The sequence below is a fragment of the Danio rerio genome, chromosome 17 (genome assembly GCF_049306965.1).
Source record: "Danio rerio strain Tuebingen ecotype United States chromosome 17, GRCz12tu, whole genome shotgun sequence".
Lineage (NCBI taxonomy): Eukaryota > Metazoa > Chordata > Actinopteri > Cypriniformes > Danionidae > Danio > Danio rerio.
The window spans coordinates 50517561-50545161 of record NC_133192.1 but is presented as its reverse complement, the minus strand read 5'-3'; the positions used below and the strand labels follow the sequence as shown (position 1 = coordinate 50545161).

At 34.7% G+C, this 27601-nt stretch overlaps 1 protein-coding gene across 5 annotated transcripts; it reads left to right on the top strand.

The window, feature by feature from the left end:
• The first annotated feature begins 654 nt into the window (after nucleotides 1-654).
• susd4 (sushi domain containing 4) lies at nucleotides 655-23539 on the top strand. 5 transcript variants are annotated; one of them, XM_073927336.1, is made up of 9 exons: nucleotides 655-902; nucleotides 1352-1487; nucleotides 4445-4648; nucleotides 8070-8243; nucleotides 8381-8569; nucleotides 11478-11669; nucleotides 16860-17004; nucleotides 20614-20996; nucleotides 23153-23539. In XM_073927336.1, the coding sequence occupies exons 2-9, from the start codon at nucleotides 1358-1360 to the stop codon at nucleotides 23188-23190; spliced, it is 1455 nt and encodes a 484-aa protein (XP_073783437.1). In that variant the 5' UTR covers nucleotides 655-902; nucleotides 1352-1357; the 3' UTR covers nucleotides 23191-23539. The 5 variants fall into 5 exon arrangements, with proteins under 5 accessions (XP_073783437.1, XP_073783436.1, XP_073783438.1 ...); XM_073927335.1 differs by having other exon boundaries at nucleotides 700-902; nucleotides 1323-1487; XM_073927337.1 differs by lacking the exon at nucleotides 1352-1487 and having other exon boundaries at nucleotides 741-902.
• The last annotated feature ends 4062 nt before the right edge of the window (nucleotides 23540-27601 follow it).

Below are 27601 nucleotides of genomic sequence, written 5' to 3'. Positions count from 1 at the left end.
ATATATATATATATATATAAGAAATCATTTCTGTTATTAAGTCAATTAAAAAGAAAGTTCCCAAAAAGTTAAAAACTACCCTAGTGTGGTTCTTTGTTGAACACAACAGAAGGCATTTTGAAAAATGTTGGAAACTGACAACCATCCACATCCATTCATATTCTTTACAGCTTAGTCCCTTTATTTATCAGGGGTCGCCACAGCGAATAAACCGCCAACTTATACATGTTTTATGCAGAGGATGCCCTTCCAACCGCAGCCCAGTAATGGGAAACATCCATACCCACTCATTCACACACATTCACAACGGCCAATTTAGCTTATTCAATTCACATATACTGCATGTCTTTGTGCTTCACAAATACAGGAAGAACATGCAAATTCCACACAGAAACAAAAAAAGCCAAACACCAATGCTCTCCATCATTCTTCAAAATATCTTCTTTGTGTTCAACTGAAAAAAAAAAAAAAAAAAAAACAAACAAGGGGCTGAGCAAATGATAGAATTTTCATTTGAGTCTTATTTACGTCTGAAAAGTGCACAAAAGTAGACAACTGCTCTCTTATTTGAACAAATATTAATAGCTCACTTAAATGAAGCCTGTTCCCGGTGTTTTTTTTTCTGTGCTTCCTTTTGGCAGCTACACCTTTGCCAGTTGTTTCTGTTACTCATAATACTCCACACAGGTACTTTGACCTGTATTATAATTCATCTACTCATCACGAGATAACCTACTTACACCACAACAGGCGGGCTTATTTTGCTTTCGATAACCTAGTGAAGCGCGGACAACAGCTGAAGAAGTGTTATTAAACTAGTAGTTATTAAATAATTGACCACCTCGACAGCCCACTGAAGGAGAAAGTCCGGTGCAACTGAATTTCCATGTACGGCATCAGTGGTAGGTGACAATAATAAATTAATAATAATGTGCGAAGAACAACTATTTTTAAATCGGCAGTACCGCGTCATTAGACTAGATTTCAACTGAGTAAGGTAGAGCAGTGACGCATATGACGCATTTTACATCACCATCCTGATCATCGTATATTAACACGGCATCGTTATGTTTCACGAGCCTCCTCCTGATCTGCCGAAGACAATTGAATAATGCATAATAATGCGTGGCGGATATGCGATGCGCGCGTACCCGAAAAGACTATTCTGGTATTTACCAATTGATATGGGGATTTACTGGTCATCATGTACTGCGCGTCGGCGAGGAGATTCCGCAGGGCTGAAAATCCGTGATGCAATCCCAATAGATTTCATATTTTCACGCTTCACCTAGCTTGTTTTGTCGTTGTCATCGTCATTTCAGAGCATTGTGACCCGATGAATTTTATTCAGTGAAAGATGTTTCATCATGCTGATAAAGGAGGCAAGAAATCTGCGTTTGGACATCCTGTCTGCGGGCAGATTATTCTCTCCATCATCCTCCTCCGCCCTCCTTTACTGGTCACCGCCTTCCCGGTTAACACAGTAGGTAAGAAATCTGCGTTGGAGATATAAGAGAGATCATTTATGAACATGATGATGAGGATATTTTTGAACATGATATGGATGCTTATACTTAAATTAGCGAACGACCCTTTGCTTATCATTCCCATTTAGATGGTAATAATCTGTTAGTTTTGCCTTATAATAGTGGTCATTAAATGCCATGACGAAGCTGCTTTTTCTGTTTATTCTGCATATTGAATAACCTTTGGTCATGACAAAGCAGATATTCAAAACAAGAAACAAACATTCTCGTAAAACTCCCGACAGCATCATACCGGCCCTAAACTGGTGATACTGTAATAACATTTTATGAAGGTGACATTTATGTAACGCCGAGTGGAATAAAAATCTCAGCAGAAAAGTGTAGAAGTAAAAGGATGTGTTAATAGAGTGATGTTGGAGAGTGTCATAACAGAAATGAGTTGTAGTTTCACCCTGCATAAATTAGTGCGCGTGTCATCACTATCATAAGCTCCCAAGCTCCTCCTGAGCAACACTTTACTCTAAGGTGTCCTTTTTACAAATGTTACTGTATTAATTGCAATTGATTATGCATACATACATGCAAATAACCCTAACACTGTAACAAGGATACCTTAAAATAAAAACGTGACAACCCCCTGTATACTATATAAAAGATTGTAAAACTAGTAGGCTAACATAATTATACATTTACACATTTAACGCATGACAATTGACTAAACTGGTATAAATTGAATAAACAATCACCACACTGTCTAAAAAAAGTACTGATAATTTTTTGTTGAATATAGAGGTTTACTGTACATTAATCCCCAAAACACAATGCAATGCAGGGTAAAAAAAAAAAAAAAAAGAATACATATTTATACAGAACTTTGTAACCCATTTTATGGATTTTACTACACTAAACAGATCTTAAAGACCCTTCTGTTTTTTTTTAAATTAGTTTTTTACACTAAACATAAAATGTTTTAAAGCTTGAAAGTGCCAAATAAGTATAGCTAAAATGTTTAAAGTTCTATAACAATATTTCCAGTTTGTTTTCTACATAAACTTTACAAATAATTTGTAGATGAGTGTTTTATAATAGTTTTAGTGTTTTATCAATATAAATTATTATATAAATCAGCGCTGCACGATATTGGAAAGTTTGACATTGTGATATTTTCCTCTGCGATATCACCTTATTTGTGATATACAGTTGAAGTCAGAATTATTAGCCCCCCTGTTTATTTTGTTCCCCAATTTCTGTTTAACGGAGAGATTTTTTTTTTCAACACATTCAACACATAAACATAATAGTTTTAATAACTCAGTTCTAATATCTGATTAATTTTGTTTTTGCCATGATGACAGTAAATAATATTTTACTAGGTATTTGTCAAGACACTTCTACACAGCTTAAAGTGATATTTAACAGCATAGCTACATTAATTAGGTTAACAGTGGTTTGTTCTGTAGACTATTGAAAAAAATAGCTTAAAGTGGCTTATAATTTTGACCTTAAAATGGATTTAAAACATTGTAAACTTTTTTTATTCTAGCTGAAATAAAACAAATAATCTCCAGAAAAAAAAAATATATATATATATTACCAGACATACTGTGAAAATGTTTTCTTGCTCTGTTAAACATAGTTTAGGAAATGTATCTAAAAAATCTTTAGATATATACATATAAACTGTATATACATTTAATTTAATATACTGAGATATCATTTCACCAGATGATTTAAATGACAAATTTTTGCAAAGACCTAAGATTGACTGGGATGATTTTATAGGGGAGTGAAATATAAAAGTATTTTAAGTGACTTTTTATGAACATAAAATATAATAAATAAAATAAAGTCATAAATAAACACAATGAAGCAAATATTAAAGTTAAACAAACAGTGATTTGCGTTTTTTTGCGGATAGTCGAACAGTGTTTAGTTACAGAAATTGAATATTTGTCTTCATCATATAAATTGTTTAATAAAATGAATCTTTTATTAAACTACTTTATGCTCTCTTAAAATGCTCATATAGTCACAGGCCTTAAAAAAACACATGTAGATAAATAACTTTCACTCTATTTTGCTTAAATACTGCAGCGTCTCCACAAATCTCATGTGTCTTAACCTGTGGTTTCTGGTCATCTATAATCCCAACTCAACGTTGCATATCTTGCAATGTGACTATTGCAAACACACACATTGATATCTGTCATGTGAAGTGACGCTGACAACAGAGTTGCGGATCCAAATGCAGTTTTTTTTTTTTAACAAGAATGTTCAGGCAAGCAACAATCAACACGGGTAAAAAGATGTATACAGAAAATCCAGAGCCATGGTCAGTAAACAGGCGGATGGCAGGCAGCAGACAGGATTAAAAAATAAAACAAGGCAAGGGTCTAACACGACAAGGAAAACGTGTCGTAATGTTCACAATACTGCTAAACAAGAATCAGCAAAGATGTGTGTGTGTGTGTGTGTTGTTTTTAAAGTTCCTGTTTACAGTTTGTAATGATCCTCCGGCTGTGTGTATATGCCTGTAATCAAAATGAAGCAGGAACAGTTGTGTGCTAGGTGCCTGATGGAACTTGTAGTCCATATACCAGCGGATTTGTAGTTTTTTAGCAAACTGCATGGTTACCTGCAGCCGCTAGATCGCTGGTTATTATAACAGATTCGATGCTCAATAGATATATTGTGCAGCCCTAACATAAATACTTTTAGTTTTACTTTAATATTTAATTATATTATTATACTAATAATTTTTCTATATATACAATCACATTTGTACACTTCATTTGATGGCAGACACCAAAACGTTACACCTTGTCTTTGACGCATATATGAATATATAACAATATACTAAAGTTTAATGCTGATTCAACTCTGATATTGGCACAAGTCATAATACATTGTCTTTGCTTGAAATGTATAATTTTGGTTGGTCCTTTTGCACTTTTCAGAGGAGCAGATCTGCAAGGATCCTGGTTTTCCAGAGCATGGCATCAGAACTCCAAGCATCGGGAAGTTTTTTGAAAACTCAGTGGCCAGGTTCTCTTGTGCAGATGGTTTTAGTTTAAAGGGGCCAGCCAAGATTATCTGCACGCGCTTCTATAATGGATCGTTAGGCTGGAAACCAAGCCTTAAACCAGTGTGCCTTTCAGAAGGTAAGACCTACTCGATATTAAAGGATGAGCTCACCCAAAAATGACAATTCTATTATTAATTACTCACCCACCGTCATGTCATTCCAATCCCCTGAGACCTTCATTCATCTAAAGACAAATTAGGTTATTTTAGATTAAAATCGAGAGCTCTCTTACCCTCCATAGATGGTCCAGAATACATTCAAAGTGCAGAAAAGAAACCAAAAGCACAGTCAAAACATTGACTTCAGTGGTTTAATAGCTAATCATATGAAGCTCTATATACTGTAAATGAATTTGTTCCCCAATGTTTTCTCTTAACCCTGGGTAAAGACGTGTTTCACACTTGTAATTTGACAGTGGTCTTAGCACTTTACACTTAAACACTTTGCCCAGGGATGTTAGCATTTTCCCAGGATTATACAGCCTGATTTCACGAGAAAATTTAACGTTTTGTCAGTTAAGTAGCTAATTCGTTTGAGTTGAGTTGTACGAAATTATACGATTTTAAAAAGGAGGCGTGGCACCTAACCCTGCCCCTAAACCCAACCGTCATTGGGTGATGGGCAATTTGTAAATTGTACAAATTAGATTGTATGAATTCATACAAATTAGCCACTAAATCAAAAAGTTACGAATTGCCGTGAGATTGCGTTGGATTATAAACCCTTCTCCAGAGCAGGCTTAGCACTGCATTTGTGTTTTTATTCCTGCATAGGGAGCTATTTGTTTAGTGTGAAACGAAGCAGTGCTTGTTTGTTGCTGCAGGATGCTTGGCAACACACAGCCAATCGGAAACTGGGGAGTGTGAGTCATGTGACAACAGTAGCAAGAAACACAAATCATAATCAGCAGTTGGTGAAAAAAAAGAAATAAAAGGAGATGCTGAGATACTTTCGTGTTCTTGTCTTTGCAAATCTTATGAGGCTTAGCTAAAGACCTAGGTAGCGATATTTGTTTATAACTGATAAGAAGGAGAAAGACTATGAAAATGGTTTTTGTCCAATCAGTGACAGTGACACTGCAAATAGGCAAATAAGAATGTTAACCTGGGTTTTAGGAATGTACAGTGTGAAATATTTGTTAATGAATATACAGGATTAATCGTTAACCCCAGGTATAGAATGAGCAGTGTGAAACGTGATTACAGATGACCCAGGATTTCTATTATCTGGGATTTAGGCAAAGACTATAGAATACACAAGACATGTCACTGGTAGAGTTTTGAATGGAGAAAACTGTAACGGTCAATATAGCGAATGAAGTCCCGCCTAGTAGTACAGGAGCCAATCATCGATCACTATAGACTGATGATACTCCGGGGGAGAAGCTCAGACCAGACAAGTGCTTATATGAAGTTTTTTGTGGTCAACAAACACACTGGAATCTCGGCGAATACTTGTTTTACAGACATAAGAAATATATCCACATAAACCTTGAAATCTTTCATTTTAAATGAACCACGTGCACTTGAAAACTAAAGTTTTCTGGTTTTGTAATCTGTATAAAACGAACACAAGGTATAGTCTGTCCTGACAAACGCACATCACATGACAGCAGCAACTACTTAAACGCCCACAAACTTGTAAAAAAAAAAAAGAATCTCTGTCATTTCTGGAGGAGATTCACCATCAAGACCAAGTTGTGGATTACTTCAGAAGACCAGAGCGATCAGACGAATCATTATCCAGAGTATGATAAAGTGTAGATTGGCCACAAATGAGATTGGTGTCGTGATCTCGTTTTTTTCGAATGCACATGCGCATTATTTTTGGGCAACCTGAAAAAATACTGATTTTGTTTGATTCAAATGTTTAGAAACGAAACCTATGAGAAAGTTGTTGCTTAATTTTATTGGTGATTAAAAATTTTTTATGCAATCGTAAGCTTGGCAAACAGTTTTGACGAATTTGATGTTTCCCCATTCAAACATAATGAGTGAGCATACTGCCTGAGAGGCCGCAGACATAACTGAGGGCGCGGGTGTTGAGGGAGGTGTCGCGGACGCCGTCCTCTCTATTCTGTGCGGATATAACTGAGCAGACAACTGAGGGCGCGGGTGTTGAGGGAGGTGTCGCGGACGCCGTCCTCTCCAAGGTGCGGATATAACTGAGGAGGCAGGAGCTGAGGGAGGTTTCGCGGACATAACTGAGGACGCGGATGTTAAGGAAGGTGTCGCAGACGCCACCCCAGGCGGTCGTCTTGGTCGCCTCTATGGACGCTCCGCCCCTGCTTAAAGGGACTTTTTGTTTTTAAAGGGATTATGGCGGTTAATTCCACTGTGGAGACCCCAGATTAATAAAGGGACTAAGCCAAAAAGAAAATGAATGAATGAATGATTCAAGATTATAATAAATTACTCTTAAATGTAACTTTATCCAACACTAGCTTTGTTTCCATCCAAAGATGCAAGCTATTTTATGCACAAAACTGGATTATCGCATTAAATATGTGCAAATAATGCAGCGTTTACATCCAACGAGTCAAATCAAACAAAATAGTCACTTCCTGATTTACTGGCACCAAGTATCAAGGTCAATAACGAAATTTGCTGTGGTCGGAGAAGCTGCGTGAATCTTTTCTTCATTTAATAAATGACTTGCCTCTCAGAATGCAATTCTGACACGCAATGAATGCGCTGTGGTGTTTGAAGGTGTGAGACGTGGTGCACAGATGCTCTTGATTCTGGAGGTCATCGCTAATATAATAACACTAATACTGAAACGGTTAAGGTGTTTTAGAATGACCAAAACAACATTTCAGATGTTTTACAATGTGCTTTTATAATGTGCTCAGCCTGCTGGTTTGTCCATTCGCACACATTTTTATCATCACATGACCTCTTATAACAAAGTCATATGACCTTTTTTAATGCGCATACTGAAATTTGTTTGGTAAGTGTTTTCATCATAGTTTATGCGCATCTTTTCTAATCGAATACAAAGTTTACCCTACTCAGTTATGCGTATGTTTTTTATGCAAGTTTTCATGTATGCGCACCTTGGCGTTTCCATCAATGATTTTTTATGCGCATATCCAAACTGCGCTTAAAATAGGTGGATGGAAACGTAGCAAATGAAGAGTGAACAATCACTGTTTACATTTTATTCGGAGCACAAAAGTGTTCTTGGAGTTTGTATGATTCCAGTTAAACCACTGAAGTCACATGACATGTTTTGACAATGTTTTAAGTTTGTTTTTGTTTATTGACCATTGCTCACTATAGAGGATGAGGGAGCTCTCAGATTTAATCTAAAATATCTTAATTTGTGTTTCTGAAGATGAACAAAGGTCTCAGGAGTTTGGAATAGCATGAGGGTGAGTAATTAATAACAGACTTTTCATATTTAGGTGAACTAACCCTTTTAATAATTGTACATCTTCATCTGTAAAGGTGTATAAAAATGTTGCAGCACTTACTAAGCTATTCTGTCCTTCAAAGATTGTCTTCCTCCATTCATCGAGGACGCTGATGTCACAAATAGGACATACAGGCCTGGTGACAGCCTCATTATTAGCTGTCATGAGGGATTTCAGATCCGATATCCTGACACAGAAACTATGGAATCAGTCTGTCAGGCGGATGGGACATGGGATAATCAGCCAACCTGTCAAGGTTTGACGCACATCATTTTTCTGGAAGTTATTCAAAACAAATCTAGCCTGTAACCGAATATGGTTCAATTATTCAGCAACACAGTCATGAAAGCCAGTTAAGATTTTATATCTGTAAAGGGTTTTGTGTCTCCTCAGGCTGCCTGCGACCGCTAATACCGCCACACAGCTACATGAACATCTCGGAAACTAAGTTCTCTGTGCCTGTTGGAACTGTTGTCCACTATCAGTGCTTTCCTGGATACAAATTGGAGGGACCTGAACTTCTGGAATGCATGTATAACCTCATCTGGTCAGATACGCCACCCCGGTGCCTTGATGTTGAGGGTAAATAGAAAGTATTTAGAAAGTCTTGAAAGAAATATATGTGGCATGGTGACTCAGTGGTTAGCACTGTCTTCTCTCAGAAAGAAGGTGGCTGGTTTGAGTCCAGGTGCTCCAGTTTCCCCCACATTCTAAAGACGTGCTCTGTAGGTGAATTGAATAAACTAATTTGACCATAGTGTATGAATGTGTGTGTAAATAAGAGTGTATGAGTATTTCCCAATGCTGGATTGTGGTACTGAAATAGTTAGGGACTAAGCCAAAGGAGAATAAATAAATGTGTGAATGAAAAAAACTATTCACCTTATTCTTTAAGGTAGATGTCTTATCCATAATTGTTTTAGAACTTTCCATTCATTTGCCTTGGGAGACGACTAGGATTAACAAACGACAGTAAACTGTTGAACTACTTGGTCTACAAGCAAAATGCATTTATGATGATACATAAATATATAAAAATGAAAATGTATAAAAACGACTAAAATCAACAAAACTGAATAGGACTGTCTGTAAGCCTTGAGACAATTAAGTTCTAATAGCTGTACTTACACTAATAATGCCAATAGAGACATTCATTAATTTTCTTGTTGGCTTAGTCCCTTTATTAAGGGAACCGCCAACTTATCCAGCACGTTTTTACGTAGCGGACACCCTTCCAGCTGCAACCCATCTCTGGGAAACATCCACACACACACACACTCATACACTACGGACAATTTAGCCTACCCACTGCATGTACTGCATGTCTTTGGACAGTGGGGGAAACCGGAGCACCCGGAGGAAACCCACGCGAATGCAGGGGGAACATGCAAACGGGAGACCCTGGATTAATAAAGGGACTAAGCCGAAAAGAACACAAATGAATGAATGACAACGTGGCACAAAACTAGAAAATTAAGGTTGTGCTGGTCTGAAAATAACAGCACATCAGGGCAAATATGTCTCGCGCCGTATTGCACCGGGTGTATGATAGGGCTTTTAATGTCAAGTCAATGTGATTTTTCAGAGTTTTCCATGTCACTTTTTGTACAACCAAAAGTTGGACCAGTTGGAAAAGATACAGAATAAATCTACAGCCTATTTCCCAGCTATCTGCCAATTTTGGCAATTGTAGCATTAAAGTAGAGCTGCACGATTCTGGCTAAAATGAGAATCGCGATTTCTTTGCTTAAAATAAAGATCACGATTTTCTCACGATTCTGTAGATATATATGGCACAACATCGATAATAATATTATGTGTAGGTCTACTGGTTTCTTTAAATAATTATATTCTACTTATAATAATTCTGATGTTGTATTATTATGTTTGAGATATCTCGCAATCTGTCATATTAGACACATTTATTCACTGGTAAAGTGAATCAGACATTTGCCATTATGAGATTATATTCAACAATATCTATAGGCTAGAGTAGTTAAACTAACATTGTAAACATTTATTTTCATGCACAACAGTGGGTTCGCTATGAAAGAAAAAAACATCACATGCTTGTAATCATAACTCTAAAATGCGATATGATCATTTAAATGAAGTGCACACTTTCGGTTTCATTTTGACTGCTAAGTGCTGTTCATACTTTGCGCGTTGCTCCCAAACGATCACTCTGTGCCACAAACTGAATATTATTTACAACTGTATTACCTGTTACTTGCAACAAATGCAGGTTCTGTTCACTAAAGTAGACGCACGCGCGTCTATTATTAAGTGATAACAGCTCACGTCCCATGTGATTTCCCGGCTGCGAAAACATATTTATATGTAAACTAAAATGACATTTTAAGGTGAATTATACCTTATAAATACAGTATGAGACTCATTCAATATCATTTGAAGGTGTCCATGTCGCTGAGCAATATCTGAAACAATGAAAAGACTCGTGCTTCTTCTCTCCTGAACTTGAAAATATGATTGGCAGAATCGTAGAAATGCTGGATTAAGATCGTCTAGGGGTTCGAATCGAGATCGCGATCTTTTAACGATTAATTGTGCAGCTCTACATTAAAGCCCTAGAAGGAGATTAATAGAAACCAGAAGCTTAAATAATGATAACTTTAAGTCAGATAACATTATGTGGGCTTTCTCAATTATGTAAGATCAGTAAATAAGCCTGCAACATAATATATTAAAATGTCTTGGAGTTTATAAAGCAAAAACAGAAGTTACAAAGAAAAGAAAAAAAAAACCCTAATTGCAACAGAGCAGGAAACCCAAAGCAGAGGATTTATCAATAAAAATGAAGAGATGCAACTGACGCTAGTATATAATTTAAAAACAACAACATGACAGATGTAGTACATTTAAATTCCATTCATACTACCCATATTTGGACTATATAAAACATACTTTATTAACAGTAATTGACGTAATGACCTAATAAAACAATTTTGGATTGCAACTAAATCTCATTCCAGTATTGAAACAATCAATTCAAGAATGAATTATTTCATTTCATCAACTGGCGCCACATCTAGAATGCTTCACCATGGCAGAAAAACCAGGATGTTTATTTCACTTTCAACTGTATGTGCACTGAACGAAAGGTAGACCTGTGGCAACAACACTTCCGTTTTAATGATGTTTTCCAGACGGCTGCCATCGTTTCTTACACAATTGTTTCCAGCAGTTCTGTCTTCTTGATGACATAATGCATATTGCTAATGATGGGTAGTGATGATTGTCCATGACATGACAAGAATTTAAGAGTAAAAATCTTATAATCTGACACACTAATGAAAGACAACTAAAACATCCCTAATGTAAACATTCAAAACCAGTCAAAATGTCATGTTGGAATGTTCGGAATGTTCGGAAACAAAAAAAAGAACACATTCAGTGTGGTGTGTGACTCAGGAAAAGGAAATGCGTAATCAGAATGACTGGCTTTTCCTGTGTCTTTGATGTTTTACAGCATGCTCTTTACCGCCAATGATAGAACATGGAGATTACACGTGCCACCCTCATCCATGTGACCGATACATTCACGGGACGGTCGTGGAGTACTACTGTTATCCTGGCTACTCTCTAGCGAATGACTACAAGTACATCACCTGCCAGTATGGCCAGTGGTTTCCACAAATGCAGCTCTACTGCGTCAAAGATGGTAAATCAGTCTCAAAATTACGAGAAAACTTCATCTTAAGTGTCTTTGGCTATTATGTAGTAACGTTTTAGCCCTCCTATCTCTTTCTTTTATCTTTGCTATGATGACATTACTTAATATTTTACTAGTCATTTTGCAAGAGACTATATGCTGTTTAAAGGCTTATCTTGATTAATTAGGTTAATTAGACAAGTCATTAGACAACTGTGGTTTGTTCTGTAGCCAATCGAAAAAAAAAAAAAAAAAAATATATATATATATATATATATATATATATATATATATATATATATATATATATACACACACACACACACACACACACACACACACACATATATATATATATATATATATATATATATATATATATATATATATACACACACACACACACACACATATATATATATATATAGATATATATATATAGATATATATATATATATATATATATATATATATATATATATATATATATATATACATATCTATGAAATATATATATACATATATATATATATTTTTTTCGATTGGCTATGTATATATATATATATGTGTGTGTGTATATATATATATACTGTGCTCCAGCCAAGACTTTTCATTTTCCTTGCATCCCTTAAAACATTGTTATCGTTCAGTTTTTTATTGTGTACACAAGTCCCTGATGTTTTTAATTAAGCAGTTTCAAAATGCAACATTAAAGATCCCCTATTATTCATTAAAAATGTTCATATTTTGGTTTTGGGGGTCTCTAACAACAGGCTGATATGTATGCAAGGTCAAAAAACACTTTCATTGTCTTATAATATACATTTATTTTTACCTAAATATCTCAGCAACTACCATATGATTTGTTTAGTCTGTTGTGATTGGTTGACTGTGTTAAGCGCAAGACAGAGAGAAATTCCCAGCACGCTTATCAACAATTTTGAGGCAGTCAGAGTGCAGAGTGTATGTGTGAGCCCAATGCAGAAGTGCGTTAAAGCAGTGCAGTTAAACACCAGCATATTGCTCTATTCTTAACCATGACACACATTCAGCATTCATCCACACAGTGGCAAAAGCTGAGCTATTTTGAAACTTGTGTAGGAACAGCTGACGGTGGCCATAGTAACGACAAACAGCAGGTGATTGTAAGTTTATAAACTAATTTAAATCCATAAACAAAGCATCACGTGTCACTTTTTTAACATGCTTTTAGATGAGATATGAGAATATAAAGAGTTAACCTGATAAAGGACAAGTAACAAAACACAATTAAATACATAATTTGCAAGCTAGAGAAAACAACGAGGCAACCATTTTAATCGCACTTAAGTTACTTACACTTTTGAAAAGGAGGAAAAAACTAATCCATGAGGGTCTCCATTTTCCTGGGTTTAAGCGTGCAACAAATGGGTGGGGTTTGAATTCTGAATCGATGTCAGGCCGACATAAAGACTCATAGAGTGGAGGAACTATGACGTCACTTTGTAGGCTAATCGGCTGCTAGCATAAAACTGGTTCCCTCGTGAAAATCCCTATAGGATTTTCCCATAGGGTTTTCGAAGATTGCGAATAATAAGCTCTGTGTTCAAACACGGTTCATTACACTTACACGTTTTGTTCAGCCAGATAATTGTCACACGAAAATACAACTTTGAGCTCTTTTAGATCTTAAATGCAAACGCAAGACTTGAAAAGCTAACATTAGGCTATAAACGGACTACAGAGCCCTCGGGCGCTCGTCAGTGACGTCAGCCCCACCCTGCTACAGACGACTTATCAAGCTTATTTTTAGAAATAATGTCCATGACAAAGAGTTAATCTCTCTGTTTATTATATTATAATCCACGCTATATATTATAAACTAATAAATACGCAAACACACATAGACCTTTGTGCCTTTTGGATCGTTTTTACGTGGGAAATACATCTGTTTTGCTTTGCGGTTGATCTAAACGTTTTAAATATGTGTATAAATGTGCCTATATAGTGTTATTATGAGACATATTTAAATAAGTGTATCGCTCGTGCACACAGCCTGCTTACCTTAACAGATGACAGAAATGAGGCGTGAGGAGAAAAGTCTATCAAATGCCTGCAAGTTCCATCATCATGGACACAGAGCAAGATTCAATATTCCTTTTTTGTCACGAAGTACAGTGAAAAGCAGCCCATACAGTCACATCTGTTATACGTTTTATGGAGGAGTGTAAATATTGCAGTTAAATGTCAGGTGAAGAAAAAAAGACGAGATATCACTTGATCATGTTAAAATGACAGTTAACATGCATGTATTTTTACACATTTATTCACACGTTTGCATTACTAGGAGCAGGAAAGAAACGGGCTGCTGCACTGGTGAGCAGTATCTTCATAATATCGTTTAATTAAAATAAATGATCAACAAATTAGTCTGTCTCGAAAGCCTTTACATGTGAAGGAATTATCTACACACAATCTGAATTCTCAATTAGAATAATACAACAAACTATAAAATACTATTTATGAAAATACCTAAATAACAGACAAATCCAAACGCCCAACACAAGCGAGCTGCGCTCCAGACCAGATCAGCTCGATGACGTATAATGTCCTTGACACCGCCTGTAGTCCCATTTAGCAACTTGATAGCAACCGTCTTTTTAAAGAAGCATAATCGATTTAAAAGTTGAAGAGTGTGCTGTAACTGATGTGTTTTATGTCATAGAACAAAACATGAAAGTATCTTGAGTTTGTGTTAGCCACGGACCTTATTTAAGCGACTATACTGAAACCCCATTCAAAAAACCCATTGACTTTGGGACGAGGGACCGGAAGTGCTAAAATGCTAACTCGCTTCCGGGTTTTTGCATACAAATTGACGTCATAGTTCCTCCACTCTATTACAGCGGCGATTCATTTAAACCAATATTTGTAAACATAGTGCACTTTTAGGATTTAGGGCTCTATTTGGACAGTTTAGGGCTTTTAGGGCGTATCAGAATCCACTTTTGCAATTTTAAGGACGGAAAAATCTGCTTTGCGCCATGGCGCATGATCTAAAAGGGTTGAGCTTATTTTCTTAATGAGTTATAGGTGTGTTTTGAGAATAAACCAGAGTCTCATCTCCCATTCCCTTTAAGAGTCAGTCGCGTCATGCCATAAGCGCATTTGCTATTTACATGACGTAAAGTAAGTGTAAATGGAAAAAAATTAGCATTTTACTTGTAAGAAAACAGTTAAACAGAGCATCTGCAGCGCGAGAATGAGAGATAAGGCATCTCATAATCTACTTTCACTTTCGCTCTCATGGATAGGGAAACCTTGTACGCACAGATATCTATTAGTCTATACATAATTAATCTTGTTTATTAAGCGCAAAGATTTGTTTCAAAACTATTTCTAAATTCAGTTCTAATTTCCAGTAAATGAATAAATGAACAATAATAACGAAGTGTGCTCAAAAACCTGAGTTATATCCAAATACACATGCTGTGCCCCATACGGTCTAAAACCTGCAGGTGGGCAAATCTAAGCTTGTTTTTAATAAAACAATTGTATATACTCATTTAATAAATAATACTGCTAATAATAATAACATTACACAAAAGCAAAATGTTATGAATGAACTGAAAAAGCCTCCCGAGATGAAGAAGGCATGAAGGCAGTGGTTTTTAAATTTATGTAGGCTAGAAAATAATATCTTTTGTAACATTTTAATCCTTTATATTTATATCCTATATATATCCTTATTATATCCTATATATATCCTTAATATTTGTATTCTTTTTCATTTGTAAAGATGTTTGTGTATTGCTCTACATCTTTTGTGTATTAAGCAGTGTGTAAGCGAGGCACAACTCTGCGCTGGACAATAGACCGGCTTTGTTCAGGTCTATTGAATAATCTATTATAGTTTCTCAAAATAGCAACGCGCCAGCAATGCGCCTCAGAATGCCTTTCTTTTTAGACCAGAACGCCTATGGGCGCACATATGAGCGCAAAAGCATTTACTGTTTAAACAGCCATGCGCAAAACATCAAACGACACTTGCGCCAAGCTGAAACTAGCAAAAAACAGTTGCATCGTGCCTTGCGCCATATTGCACCGGGTATATGATATAGGGCCCTTAAACCTTGTATATTTCACTTTAATTAGTCATTTTCAAAAACCCATAATAAGGGCTCATTAATGGGGTTAATAATATTGACCCTAAAAGTTTTTTTTTTTATTTATATTTTTTAAATGTTTATTTGAAACCAACTTAAAGGAAATAAGACTTTATCTATAAAGTAAATGATTATAGGAAATATTGTGGAAAAAGTTTCTTGTCCTGTTATAATGAAAAGTTTACAGAAGGGTGAAAAATTTGGCTTTCAACTGTACATAGAACTACATATGTTGAATGTACAGTAACTTTGTTGGCAGCAGTTTGCCAGTAACTTAGTGTAAATCAATTACATCAAAAATACTATTAATACATGTAAAGCAAGACAAATGGTGCTGTAAATTTAAATAGGGTATTTTTGCTGCAATAGATGTACAGTAAGTGACTGGTGAACTGAAATGTAATATAAATTGAAATTCACTGTAGGACAGTTATGCAGTATGTTACCGTATTTTAAAGCTGCAATGTAAAAATTACTATATATTTTACAGTAAAGACATACAACAGTGTATACATATACAGCAACATAAATGGTGCTGTAGATGTAAATACAGTATTTTTGCTATAATTTATTTTATATATTTACTGTAAAAATACATTAACTTTAAAATATAGTAACATACTACATAACTGTCCTACAGTAAAATACAGTTCATGTTACAGTTAAATACTGTGTAATTCACAAGAAATATAAGCAATGTAGCAGTAGTAGTAGTAGAAGTTTAGTTTAAAGACACTACAAAGTGAGCACAATGTGCCATTTTAATGTGATCAAAATGGCACTTTAGCATAAGAAATATGTAATGAGAATTATTCTATCAATTTTAATTCTTAATGCAAACAAAAAATGTAAAACCTAGTGGTTTGAAGGACAGTTGCAACTTGCAGGTATCAAGAACAAGATATATATATATATATATATATATATATATATATATATATATATATATATATATATATATATATATATATTTATTTATTTATTTATTTTTTAATTCTAACACAATGTTAATCTGGGCTGCTACAGCTTAATAAGCACTGCTTTGTTCCTACAGAAACAACCTGGCCTGGTTTCCAGGATTCTCTACTGACCACATGGAAAGTCGTGGCTTGTACGGCCACTAGTGTGCTGCTAGCCCTGCTCTTGGTCATCACGGCCAAGATGTTTCACTACAAATGCAAATCACAGCAAAGTCCAAGGTACAGCCAACATAATAAACATGAACAGGGGTGAAAAGACATTTGTTTTATTTTAATTATTATTATTATGATTATCTTAATTGTCCATTTACTATATTTAAAAGCATAATATTTAAAATTTTTAACTGATTCTCATTATTGTAAACAGGACACGTTGTCACCTAGAATAGCCGTGTTTGATTCTTACTCTTTTCAGGTAAACTGTTTACAAATTCCACTGAACAATAATTTAATGAATCTGTCTGATCATATTGTATCTGTTCACGAGCCAACCATTGTCTGGTGTTCACAAAGAGGATGCTCCAAACTTGCTATGTCTCCTACTGAACACAAACGTAGAAAGTTTGAAGAATGCTGGAGGGCAGTAGACATTGGCCTCCATAGTGTTTTGTTTATTCTACACATGCGAATAGCTGCTGGCCTTCTACATTTACAGAACTACTTTATTGTGAGTAAATGGTTAGAAATTTTTTTTATTTTTAGGGGTGAACTATCCCTTTAAGTTAACTCTTTCCTGATTCAACTATCTAGTCAGATAGAGTCTCCAAGTAAATAATTAATCGGTTATGGAACTCAAAACGAGCCAAGAATGGCTGATGCTCTCTACTTGAGTGCCTGTGAATGTTTGGAATTTATTATTATATATGAAAGCCATGCTTTAGTCACAACTAAAATATAAAAAATATATATATCTGTCTGTCTGCTAACCTTCTGTCTGTTACAACTTGCCCCGTAGGTGGGGTACATAGTAACGTTTTTACTCCGTTTACTTTTACTCCTATAAAAATATAAAATGTACTCCTGTAAATATAATATATAATATAATAAATAAATATATAATTTGTTAAGTGTTACTTGTTAACACTTGTATATATATATGTATTACTTGTTATATATATATAGGGGGAGAGCAGGGGTCCGTTCTTCGTAAGTGGATTACTCAGTTAGCTGGATTTGGATATTGACGATTTGACATGATCCAGGATCGTTTCGTTCTTCAAAGCTGATCCGAGAGTTGTTGTCATAGCAACAGTTCTGCTAGGTCAAACCTGATCGGGAGCAGGTTTAATTCATATAAACAGGATTAGATTGGCTTAGTTCAAGCAAAGATAATACAGAAAGTATGTACCGAATTCTGATATTTTCTTACAGTAGTAGTTATATAAAGTTAGGGAAATGGTTCATATTTTTTAACTATATATATAAAGTTATAGTCATTAATAAAATAAATTAAGTTATTCATTTTAATAAAACGTATGCAATCTGCACCCTCGAAATAAAAGTAGGCTACAAAGATTGCCACCTGGTGGTGCAAAGAGAAAGCTTATTGATATGAACTTTTTAGATCGCTTTAGTACAAATTGTGTATAATAGAAATGCACAATATGTGACTTTTTTAAAGCAATCATTTCAGCAGTCATAAACATGTTTTGATAGTTAATATGCCGGTGATTTGATGCTTCGCAAAAGTTGCAGACGCCTTTACCAATATGAAAACACTTTTGTAAACAACCAGTTATTCTTTACACCGATTACAAAATGGCTACTATAATAAAGAAAATCTTTTCTAAATGTGGAACTGAATACACTGATTTGCATTGAAATACATGATGAATACACTTGACACATGAAAGTGGAAAGCCTGCAGCTCACAACAAATGTGGAAGGTTATTGCGTGTCATATTTAACAAGCCGTTTACTGCTAATTTGACGTAATTTTGCTCACATGGATAATTGAATATTAATCAGATGATGTCATTACGCTGCTGTGCCGTCATCCAATCGTTGCATTGCTGATCATGATTTCGAGGATCGATAGATCTGTCTTTTACAACACATGCAGCGATCTCAGATCAGTTTATCCAGACATTCGAATCTGATCCGCGAACTCGTTTGAAGAACCAAATTAGCGAGAGATCAGTGATCAAGATTAAAAGATCCGGGATCTGCCAAATAATCTTAGATCATTTAAGCAAGGTACGAAGAACGGACGCCAGGGCACAAGTTGGTTTTGGTCAAGTAATAAACAAAGTATTGGGGTTAGACAAATAATTTGTTTTTTTTACCAACAAAACACAAGCCTCTCCTACAAATGAGGACTGAAAGTATGATCGCCGGACCTATGCTTTCTGTGCAGTGTTGCCAAAAGTGCCAGGAGTAAAAACGTTACAATGTACCCCACCTGCGGGTCAAGTTGTAACAGACAGAGGGTTAGTTGTAACACAAGCTTTAAAAGGCAGATTACAATACACACAGTTAATTTAAATTAAGTTTACTTTAAACAGTAGCTTTATTTCCTCAGTACTTAGCTCATTTTTTAATTCTACATAGCACAGTATGTTTATTTATTTATTGAATAAACACATTTGGATTTATTTATATTATTATCCATTATTATACAATGCATTTATTTGTAGTATTAGCAATGAAATATTTTTTGTCTATCAAAAAAAAAATTCTATAAAAAAACTTTTTTTTTTATTTAAAAAGTTTTCAACATTACACTTAAAATTAAAAAATATATGTTGTTAGTTTAATTGGTGTTCAACAGTGTGTAGCTTAATTGTAACACCCTGTTACAACTAACCCCGCTGTGTCATGTTTTCTTCAAAACCCGGCTGGTTATCACCGTGTTTCTTACATCTTTCAAAATGGTTTCATCTTTTAGCTTAGAAGAAGATGGTGATCACAACAATATAAGATTTCATATTCATATTTTCACAGATTTTTTTTAAATAAAAAAATTGAGTGTAATAAAAAATACTTTTATGCTGCAAAAATGGTTTCTCCTGTGTTTCTCATCCGAATTTTGCCTTACTTTTTCAATAATTGGCAGGAAGACATCTGCCGACACTGTGGTGAAAACCTCTGAAGCATGCCATGGTTAACCCTAAGCAAATACCTTAGAACAGTGGTTCTCAAACTGTAGTACGTGTACCACTAGTGGTACACGGGCTTCCTTCTAGTGGTACGCGGAGGAATGAAATATGTCATGTACATGCTACATACATTTAAAAATTTATCAAAAATGAAGTATATAATATGCCATATATGACATAGCCTATATTTCTGAGGTAATCTGCCACGTTTTTTAACTGTGCAAAGCTGTAGCTGCTTTACTGGGCCTACTACACTACTGTATTTCAATACTGCTCATTTTGGTGGCACTTGGAGAGACAATTTTTTTCTGAAGTGGTACTTGATGAAAAAAGTTTGAGAACCACTGCCTTAGAACTTAGAACCTTAGAACCCCACGTTTATTGTAATTGTTTTCACTTTGAAACGTTGTTAAACAAAATTGTTAGTAGTTTAACAATTTTGTCTTTGAATGCAAGAGCTCTACCAAGAGGTGATAGTGGGTAAACAATTTTAAAGTTGCTGGTTTTAGTCATTCTGCTCTTTCTCTAGCAGTTAATAATTCAATAATTCACCAGGTATTAACATAAGTATATACCTTAGCACAGTTAAAGCTGTTTTTGTAATCTGTATATTTATTCTCTGAAGATGAAATGTAGCTATGTAGCTAACTCAGTTCAACTTTGACTCCCCATTATCCCAGTTAAATAAGTAAAAACAAACAAATAAAAATATATTTCTTTCCTCATTCAGCGATGAACCAGATGAAAGTCGGGATCCAAACATCTTGGTTGTGGATGGAGTCGCCGTACCTCTTCCCTCCTATGAAGAAGCTATAAGTGGCAATTACTGTCAACCCCCAAACGATCTGCCTCCTGATGGTCTGGAGAGCGCTCAGCATTCAGAAGAACAGAACCCGCCTTCATATCCCGGACATACGGGAAGCCAAAACAGTGTGCCGCTGGACACCGGTGATGTCGAGAACTGCGACAGCCTCTCAGACACATCAGAATGCCTTCAAGGCCTACAGCCATCTTCATCTCATCCCGGTGGACTCAACATGTCTGAGAAAACCAATGCCATCACCTCCATGGAGGAAACCGCATCCACGAGCCCCAGTATAGACATTGCAGACGGTAAGACTGTGCGCTGCTGACACCTAGTGGTAATACACATACACTGCTTTATCATTTCATGCTCACAGTTTTCTGAGTGGCTTTGGTGCATTTCTCACAACACTATTTACTTTTCCACAACAGTTAATGCATTTCTCAAAACAATTAGTGATTTGTGCTCGTCATAGTAGCAGTTTCTCATTCCTTCCTACAAATTGCAAATGCTTTTAGACATGCATCAGTCAATATTAACTAAACTTGTGAATACTAAATAGTCATTCCATAAAAAACTAATATTCCTAATTTCATTACTTGAGTCATTACATGCAGAAATGCTGAACTAATTATCAAAATCTGTCATGCTAATTTTATAAAAATGTTGAAATCTTTTTCTCTGACAATGTCTTCTAAATTAAACAATTTCACGAATGATTTACAGAGCTATGCGTGTTGTAGGTTCAGTTCCAATATGTACTGCACTATCATGTACAGTTGTGCACAGCTCTACCCAAAGGAGTTTATGTTTGTTGTAAATAAGAGTTTATTTATTCTTTTGCACAATGTTGTGAATAAATTAGAATTGTAAAGAGCAAATGCAGTAAAAATGTGTAACATACATATTCAGTGTCTTGTACTCAGATACCTCACTAAATGCAGTCATGTCTAACTTTACTGTAGTTTTCAAATGGCTGTGCAAATAGTATATAGTGCTGTCTTAAGCATTTTCAGGACGTGCCACCAAAATCTGACTTTTTTTGCATTGGAAAATACTGTACAGAGTAAACCGTCATAATGAAAACATGACAGCCATTTGACTATCTTGTTCATAAACAGTGGTGTCAGGACTTTTCATCTTGATGACACTGACACTTTTATTGACATCAATACTAACTACACTACTAACAGTACTAATCAGTACTAATTGTTTTGAGAAATGCATTAACTGTTGTGCAAATGTAAATCGTGTTGTGAGAAATGCACCAAAGCGAGTGTAACTTAAACTGTAACTTAAAAATGAAAACTTCTGTCATGATCATTGTTGGGCACGTTGATTTAAAAAATGTTATTGTTTATTCTTACTCACAAACATAAATTTAATTAGTAACTGAGTTTATCATAAAAGTGACTAATTACGAGAGGTAATACAGTAGCTATTGTGTTAATTATGAGATAGACAGAAAGAAAGAAAGAAAGAAAGTTAGATAGATAGATAGATAGATAGATAGATAGATAGATAGATAGATAGATAGATAGATAGATAGACTTCATTAATATTAACTAACACACATTAGATACTGTAATAATTGTATTGTTTGTTGTCTGTTCATATTAGTAAATACATTATCTTTAACTAATACAGCCTCATTGTAAAGTGTTACTGATAGATAGGCCTCATTTTATTGTCAGTAACAGTAATGGCATTGTAACAGAGGAAACAGTGATTAGTTTGATTACTCCCTACCTGAAAAAAGTAACAATGTTTATTTATGACGCTGTTATTCCCATCAGTCCTTTGTTCCGAACCTGTTTGATTTTCTTCTGCTGCACACGAAGGAAGAAATTTTGAAGAAAGCTGAAAATCTGTAACCCTCAACTTCCATTGTATTTGGAAGTCAGCTTTTATTCATTCATTTTCTTGTTGGCTTAGTCCCTTTATTAATCTGGGGTCGCCACAGCAGAATGAACCGCCAACTTATCCAGCAAGTTTTTTTTTTTTTTACGCAGCGGATGCCCTTCCAGCCGCAACCCATCTCTGGGAAACATCCACACACACATTCACACACACACTCATACACTACGGACAATTTAGCCTACTCAATTTATCTGTACCACATGTCTTTGGACTGTGGGGGAAACGGGAGCACCTGGAGGAAACCCACGCAGAGGCAGGGAGAACATGCAAACTCCACACAGAAATGCCAACTGAGCCGAGGTTCAAACCAGCGACCTTCTTGCTGTGAGGCGACAGCACTACCTACTGCACCACTGCCTCGCCAAGTCAGCTTTCAGCTTTCTTCAAACTTAGTTAGGGTTTAGGAGAAAATAGAAACACATAAAGGCTCATAACCGCTTGTGGAAGAGTAAATAGTGAGGAAACTATCATTTCTTTAGTGAACAATCCCTTCTAAATTGTAAATTTTGACACACTTACCAATGATCTGTTTTGTATTTTCCAGAAATTCCTCTGGTGGAGGATGGAGAAGAGGACTGCTGATTCTTCACTTTAACTGAAAATGGGATACTTGAGATCGTTCGACTCCACTTTTTATTATTTCATTATTTTTTTCTGATTTACAAACTAATTATTGCTCATTTGAAATGGCTGCACATCAATATTTAATGAACAGCACACCAGGGCAGGATAGGCAATAAAATAAATAAATAATGAATAAAGGGAACTATGCATTCGATTCACGCATTATATTAATCTTATTTGATACACGGCATTAAATTATTGTTCTTTTGACTCTCGCTTGGAAACTGTTGCTGCAGTTTTGGACAGCTTTCAAAAGGTACGGACTGTAATGATGAACTTTTCTTAAATAAAGGACAAGGGAGCTTTATGTTATTTGAACTGAATGAATGTTTAATGTGCACTTTATCCATGCAGGCTAATGGATGAGTATACAGGTACAGCTTAAAAGAAGATGCAAACATTATGAGAAGCTCATACAGATGGTCTAAAAAAGGCTGCTCAAGTAGTTTTGCATGTAATCTTTTTTTTCTTTTAAAGTTGGTTACGTTCAACAGAGCAAAAAGTTTAGGTAAATCATGCACTTCCTAAACCTTAACATCAACATGTATGATGTGATATGGAAAAAAGTGCTATTATCATGGGCAGTTAAAAAAAAAATCATGAATATTGTTTACATATAACCTAATACTCCAGTGAATGTAAAAAAAAAAAAAAAAAGTTTAAAGTTTTTAAATATTACCATCCCAGCAGGTACACGACATCATAAGATGTTAAAATTATATTAGATTTAGTTGTGATGTCAGGTGACCAACGCTGTGACATCATTAGACGTTGATATTCGATTGATTTTAGGATGGACATTGACGTCAACCTGATTTTCATTTCCAAACAAAATGCATCATACTCAGAATGTTGGGTTACAACATCAATCTTAGGAAATGTCGATGTTCTGTTCCTGCTGTACCAGTTAAGTCAGGGGTGTCTAAGCTCAGTCTTGGGAGGCCGGTATTCCTGCAGAGTTTAGCTCCAACTGCCCTAAATATACCTGCCAGGATATGTAGCATACCTAGAATGTACTTGGTTAGCTGGTTCAACCATATCCTTTTGGGGTTGGAGCTAAACTCTGCAGGACACTGGCCCTCCAGCAGCGAGTTTGGGAAATTGATGTTATGCTATACCATTATGCAATGTATTCAGGTGAGAACATTTATTTGAGTAGCCACACTTTTAATGAAGACAATATATATATATATATATATATATATATATATATATATATATATATATATATATATATATATATATATATATATATATATAATTTATACATTTTAAAGGAGACCTATTATGGAAAAATTATTTTTATAAGGGGTTTAAACAGTTGTGTGGCAACAGTGTGTGAATAAAGCGAGCCTCTACTGATAAAAATGAATTAATTATAGGAATTATAATCTCTGTACATACTGTAAAAACAGTCTGTAGAAACACTTTGATTGACATTCTCCCTTCCTATTTGTCATTAGAGGGGGAAAGCCCTGCCCATTTGTAACGAATTCTCCATTATTTGCATAAACAACCTTGAGTGAAAATCAGTCTTTTGCCATTAGAGTTTTCACCTGCTGAAAATAATGTCAGTTAAGAGGATTATAAATGTGGAGTTTTAAGATGCACTAATGATCTCCTTAAGACTGCTCTCTTCTGGGACAATTCTTTTCACATTAGTCCTGTTTTGAATCTGTCCTTTAGACTTATAGACATATGTATCTCCGCCCTCTTTTAAAAAGAGCACAATCTCATTTGAATTTAAAGCGACAGTCATCAAAATAGCACAATGTGGATCAGAGCCTAAAAGGGGAAGTTTCAGAGACTTCTAAAAATGATTTGTGGGTTAATTAAAGCTAAAACGTCACATTCACACTCACTCCCTACATAATATGAACATCAGCGATTTCTTGTAAAAAGTGGCATTTAGGTTCATTTTATTTATTTTAAAAATAATTCCCAAGTGCAGAGGCAACATTTTAAACATGATAGTTTTAAAAAATTAATTTCTAATAACTTATTTTATTTGTCTTGGCCATGATGACAGTAAATAATATTTATCTTGGTATTTTGCAAGATACTAGTATTCAGCTTAAAGTGCAATTTAAAGGCTAAACTTTAATATATATATATATATATATATATATATATATATATATATATATATATATATATATATATATATATATATATATATATATATATATATATAATACATTAAATACTTAATATAAAGTAAAATAAGTAATAAATAGATAATAGATAAGAAATAACTTTCTCTCAGAAAAAAATAAAAGATTTTTATTTTATTTTTTTATTTTTAAATATTTCCCAAGTGATGTTTAGCAGAGCAAGGCAATTTTCACAATATGTCTGATAATATTTTTTCTTCTGAAGAAAGTCTTATTTGTTTAATTTAATCTAGAATAAAAGCAGTTTGTTTGTTTTTTAATCGCCATTTTTAGGTCAAAATTATTAGCCCCTTTAAGCTATATATTTTTCGATAGTCTACAGAACAAACTATTATGTTTAGAAATGTGTTGAAAAAATCTTCCCTCCGTTAAACAGAAATTGGGGAAAAATAAACAGTAATAAACAATAATATATTGTTACATTGTCACTGATCTTTTTTTAGGATCACTTGGCAAATATTTTCCACATAAAGACACCTTGAAAATAAATAAAAAATATAACAGAATTAGCATTTTGAGGGTCTAACTTGCAAAGTCTTGTTCCCTTTCTAAAAACGATGCAGTATCTCTTCTGGGTTTCATCAAGTTCATTAAGGTGAACTGTCATAGATGAGATACACAATGATAACACTCTTTTGGTGCAGCATATTAAACACTTGCCAGTTCATGTTGTGGAATCACTGCATATGAATGGATTATATGAGGAAAGTCATAAAGAGCTCTTTGAGCTTGTCTTTCATTGCAGTGCAGCAGATGGTTAATGCATGTGGGATACAGACTTTCTTCTAAAGACACTACAATATAATGGTAATGCTGTGAAGTTTTGAAAGTTCGCCAATAGCAAGGAAGAATTTAGATGCTAATATAATCTAATCTAAATATAATTATATCTAAATATAATCTAAAAATATATTTCCATTTAACATTTCAGTAATTTTGTTTTGGTTTTGTGTAGATAAGTTAATTGTCAAAAATTCCTATAAGAATAGAATGGAAAGGTCCCAACATGGATGATTTAAGTTCTCCAAGGAGACTTTTATGTCAATATAACAGAATAAAGATCTGCAGGATAACATTGTAAAAATACTGGTTACCTTATTTTTTTAAGAGCTGAATCAAATTAACCTCATAATTCATTTGAACATACATTATATTAAACTGTTTAAAACAACTTGCATAACTTATCAACTTAAGTTAGAACATTATTAACTTAGTTTATTAAGTTACAGATAAATAAAAACATAAGTTGTCATGATGAAGTGACCATATCATTTGTTACAGTCGGCATGTCTTTATAATTTACTTTACTTTTGTCCACTAGGCAGCACACAGGAGTTTGTTTTAAGAGACATGAGTTTATGAACAGAGATTAATCAAATGAAATTCATCGATTTTTTTTATGCCAGTCAGTCTCAACTTGGCAAATCATTTGGTGCGTAGGCTAATTCCTTGTTTTATAAACACAATTTTGCAATACTCATGTAATTTATTGTTTAGTTTATGCAATATATAAGCTATTTATCAAGTAGAATTGTTTTTGTTTTATTATGTTTTGTAGTTTTGTGAATAACTATAATTTATGTATATAGATTAACTGTTTTGTAAAAGCAGAAATGGTGAAGGCAATTATTTTATACCATCAGCCTTGAAAGGAAAAAAAAAACGTTATGCGTAAAATTAGTAGGCTAATGGTCGATGTAGTGGCGCAGTAGGTAGTGTCGCTTCACATCAAGAAAGTCGCTGGTTCGAGTACTGGCTGGGTCAGTTGGCATTTCTGTGTGGAGTTTGCATGTTTTCCCTGCATTCGATTATGTTTCCTCCGGGTATAGGCGAATTGGGTAGGCTAAATTGTCCGTAGTGTTTGAGTGTGTATGGATGTTTCCCAGGGATGGGTTGCAGCTTGAAGGGCATGCTAGATAAGTTGGTGGTTCATTCTACTGTGGCGACCTCAGTTTAATAAAGGGACTAAGCCCAAAAGAGTCCCTTTAATTAGTAGGCTATCCATATAATAATAAATAAATAAATAATTATAAATAAAAAAGTATGAAACAACTACACTCACATTTCCAAAATGAAGTAGCCTAACTTATCTAATTGTTACTAATATAATTTTATTGGTTTTTCTTTATTTATTGTTTACGTTGATTTGCGTGAAAATGTGCATCCGAAAATCCAGCAATTATATTGCACACGCG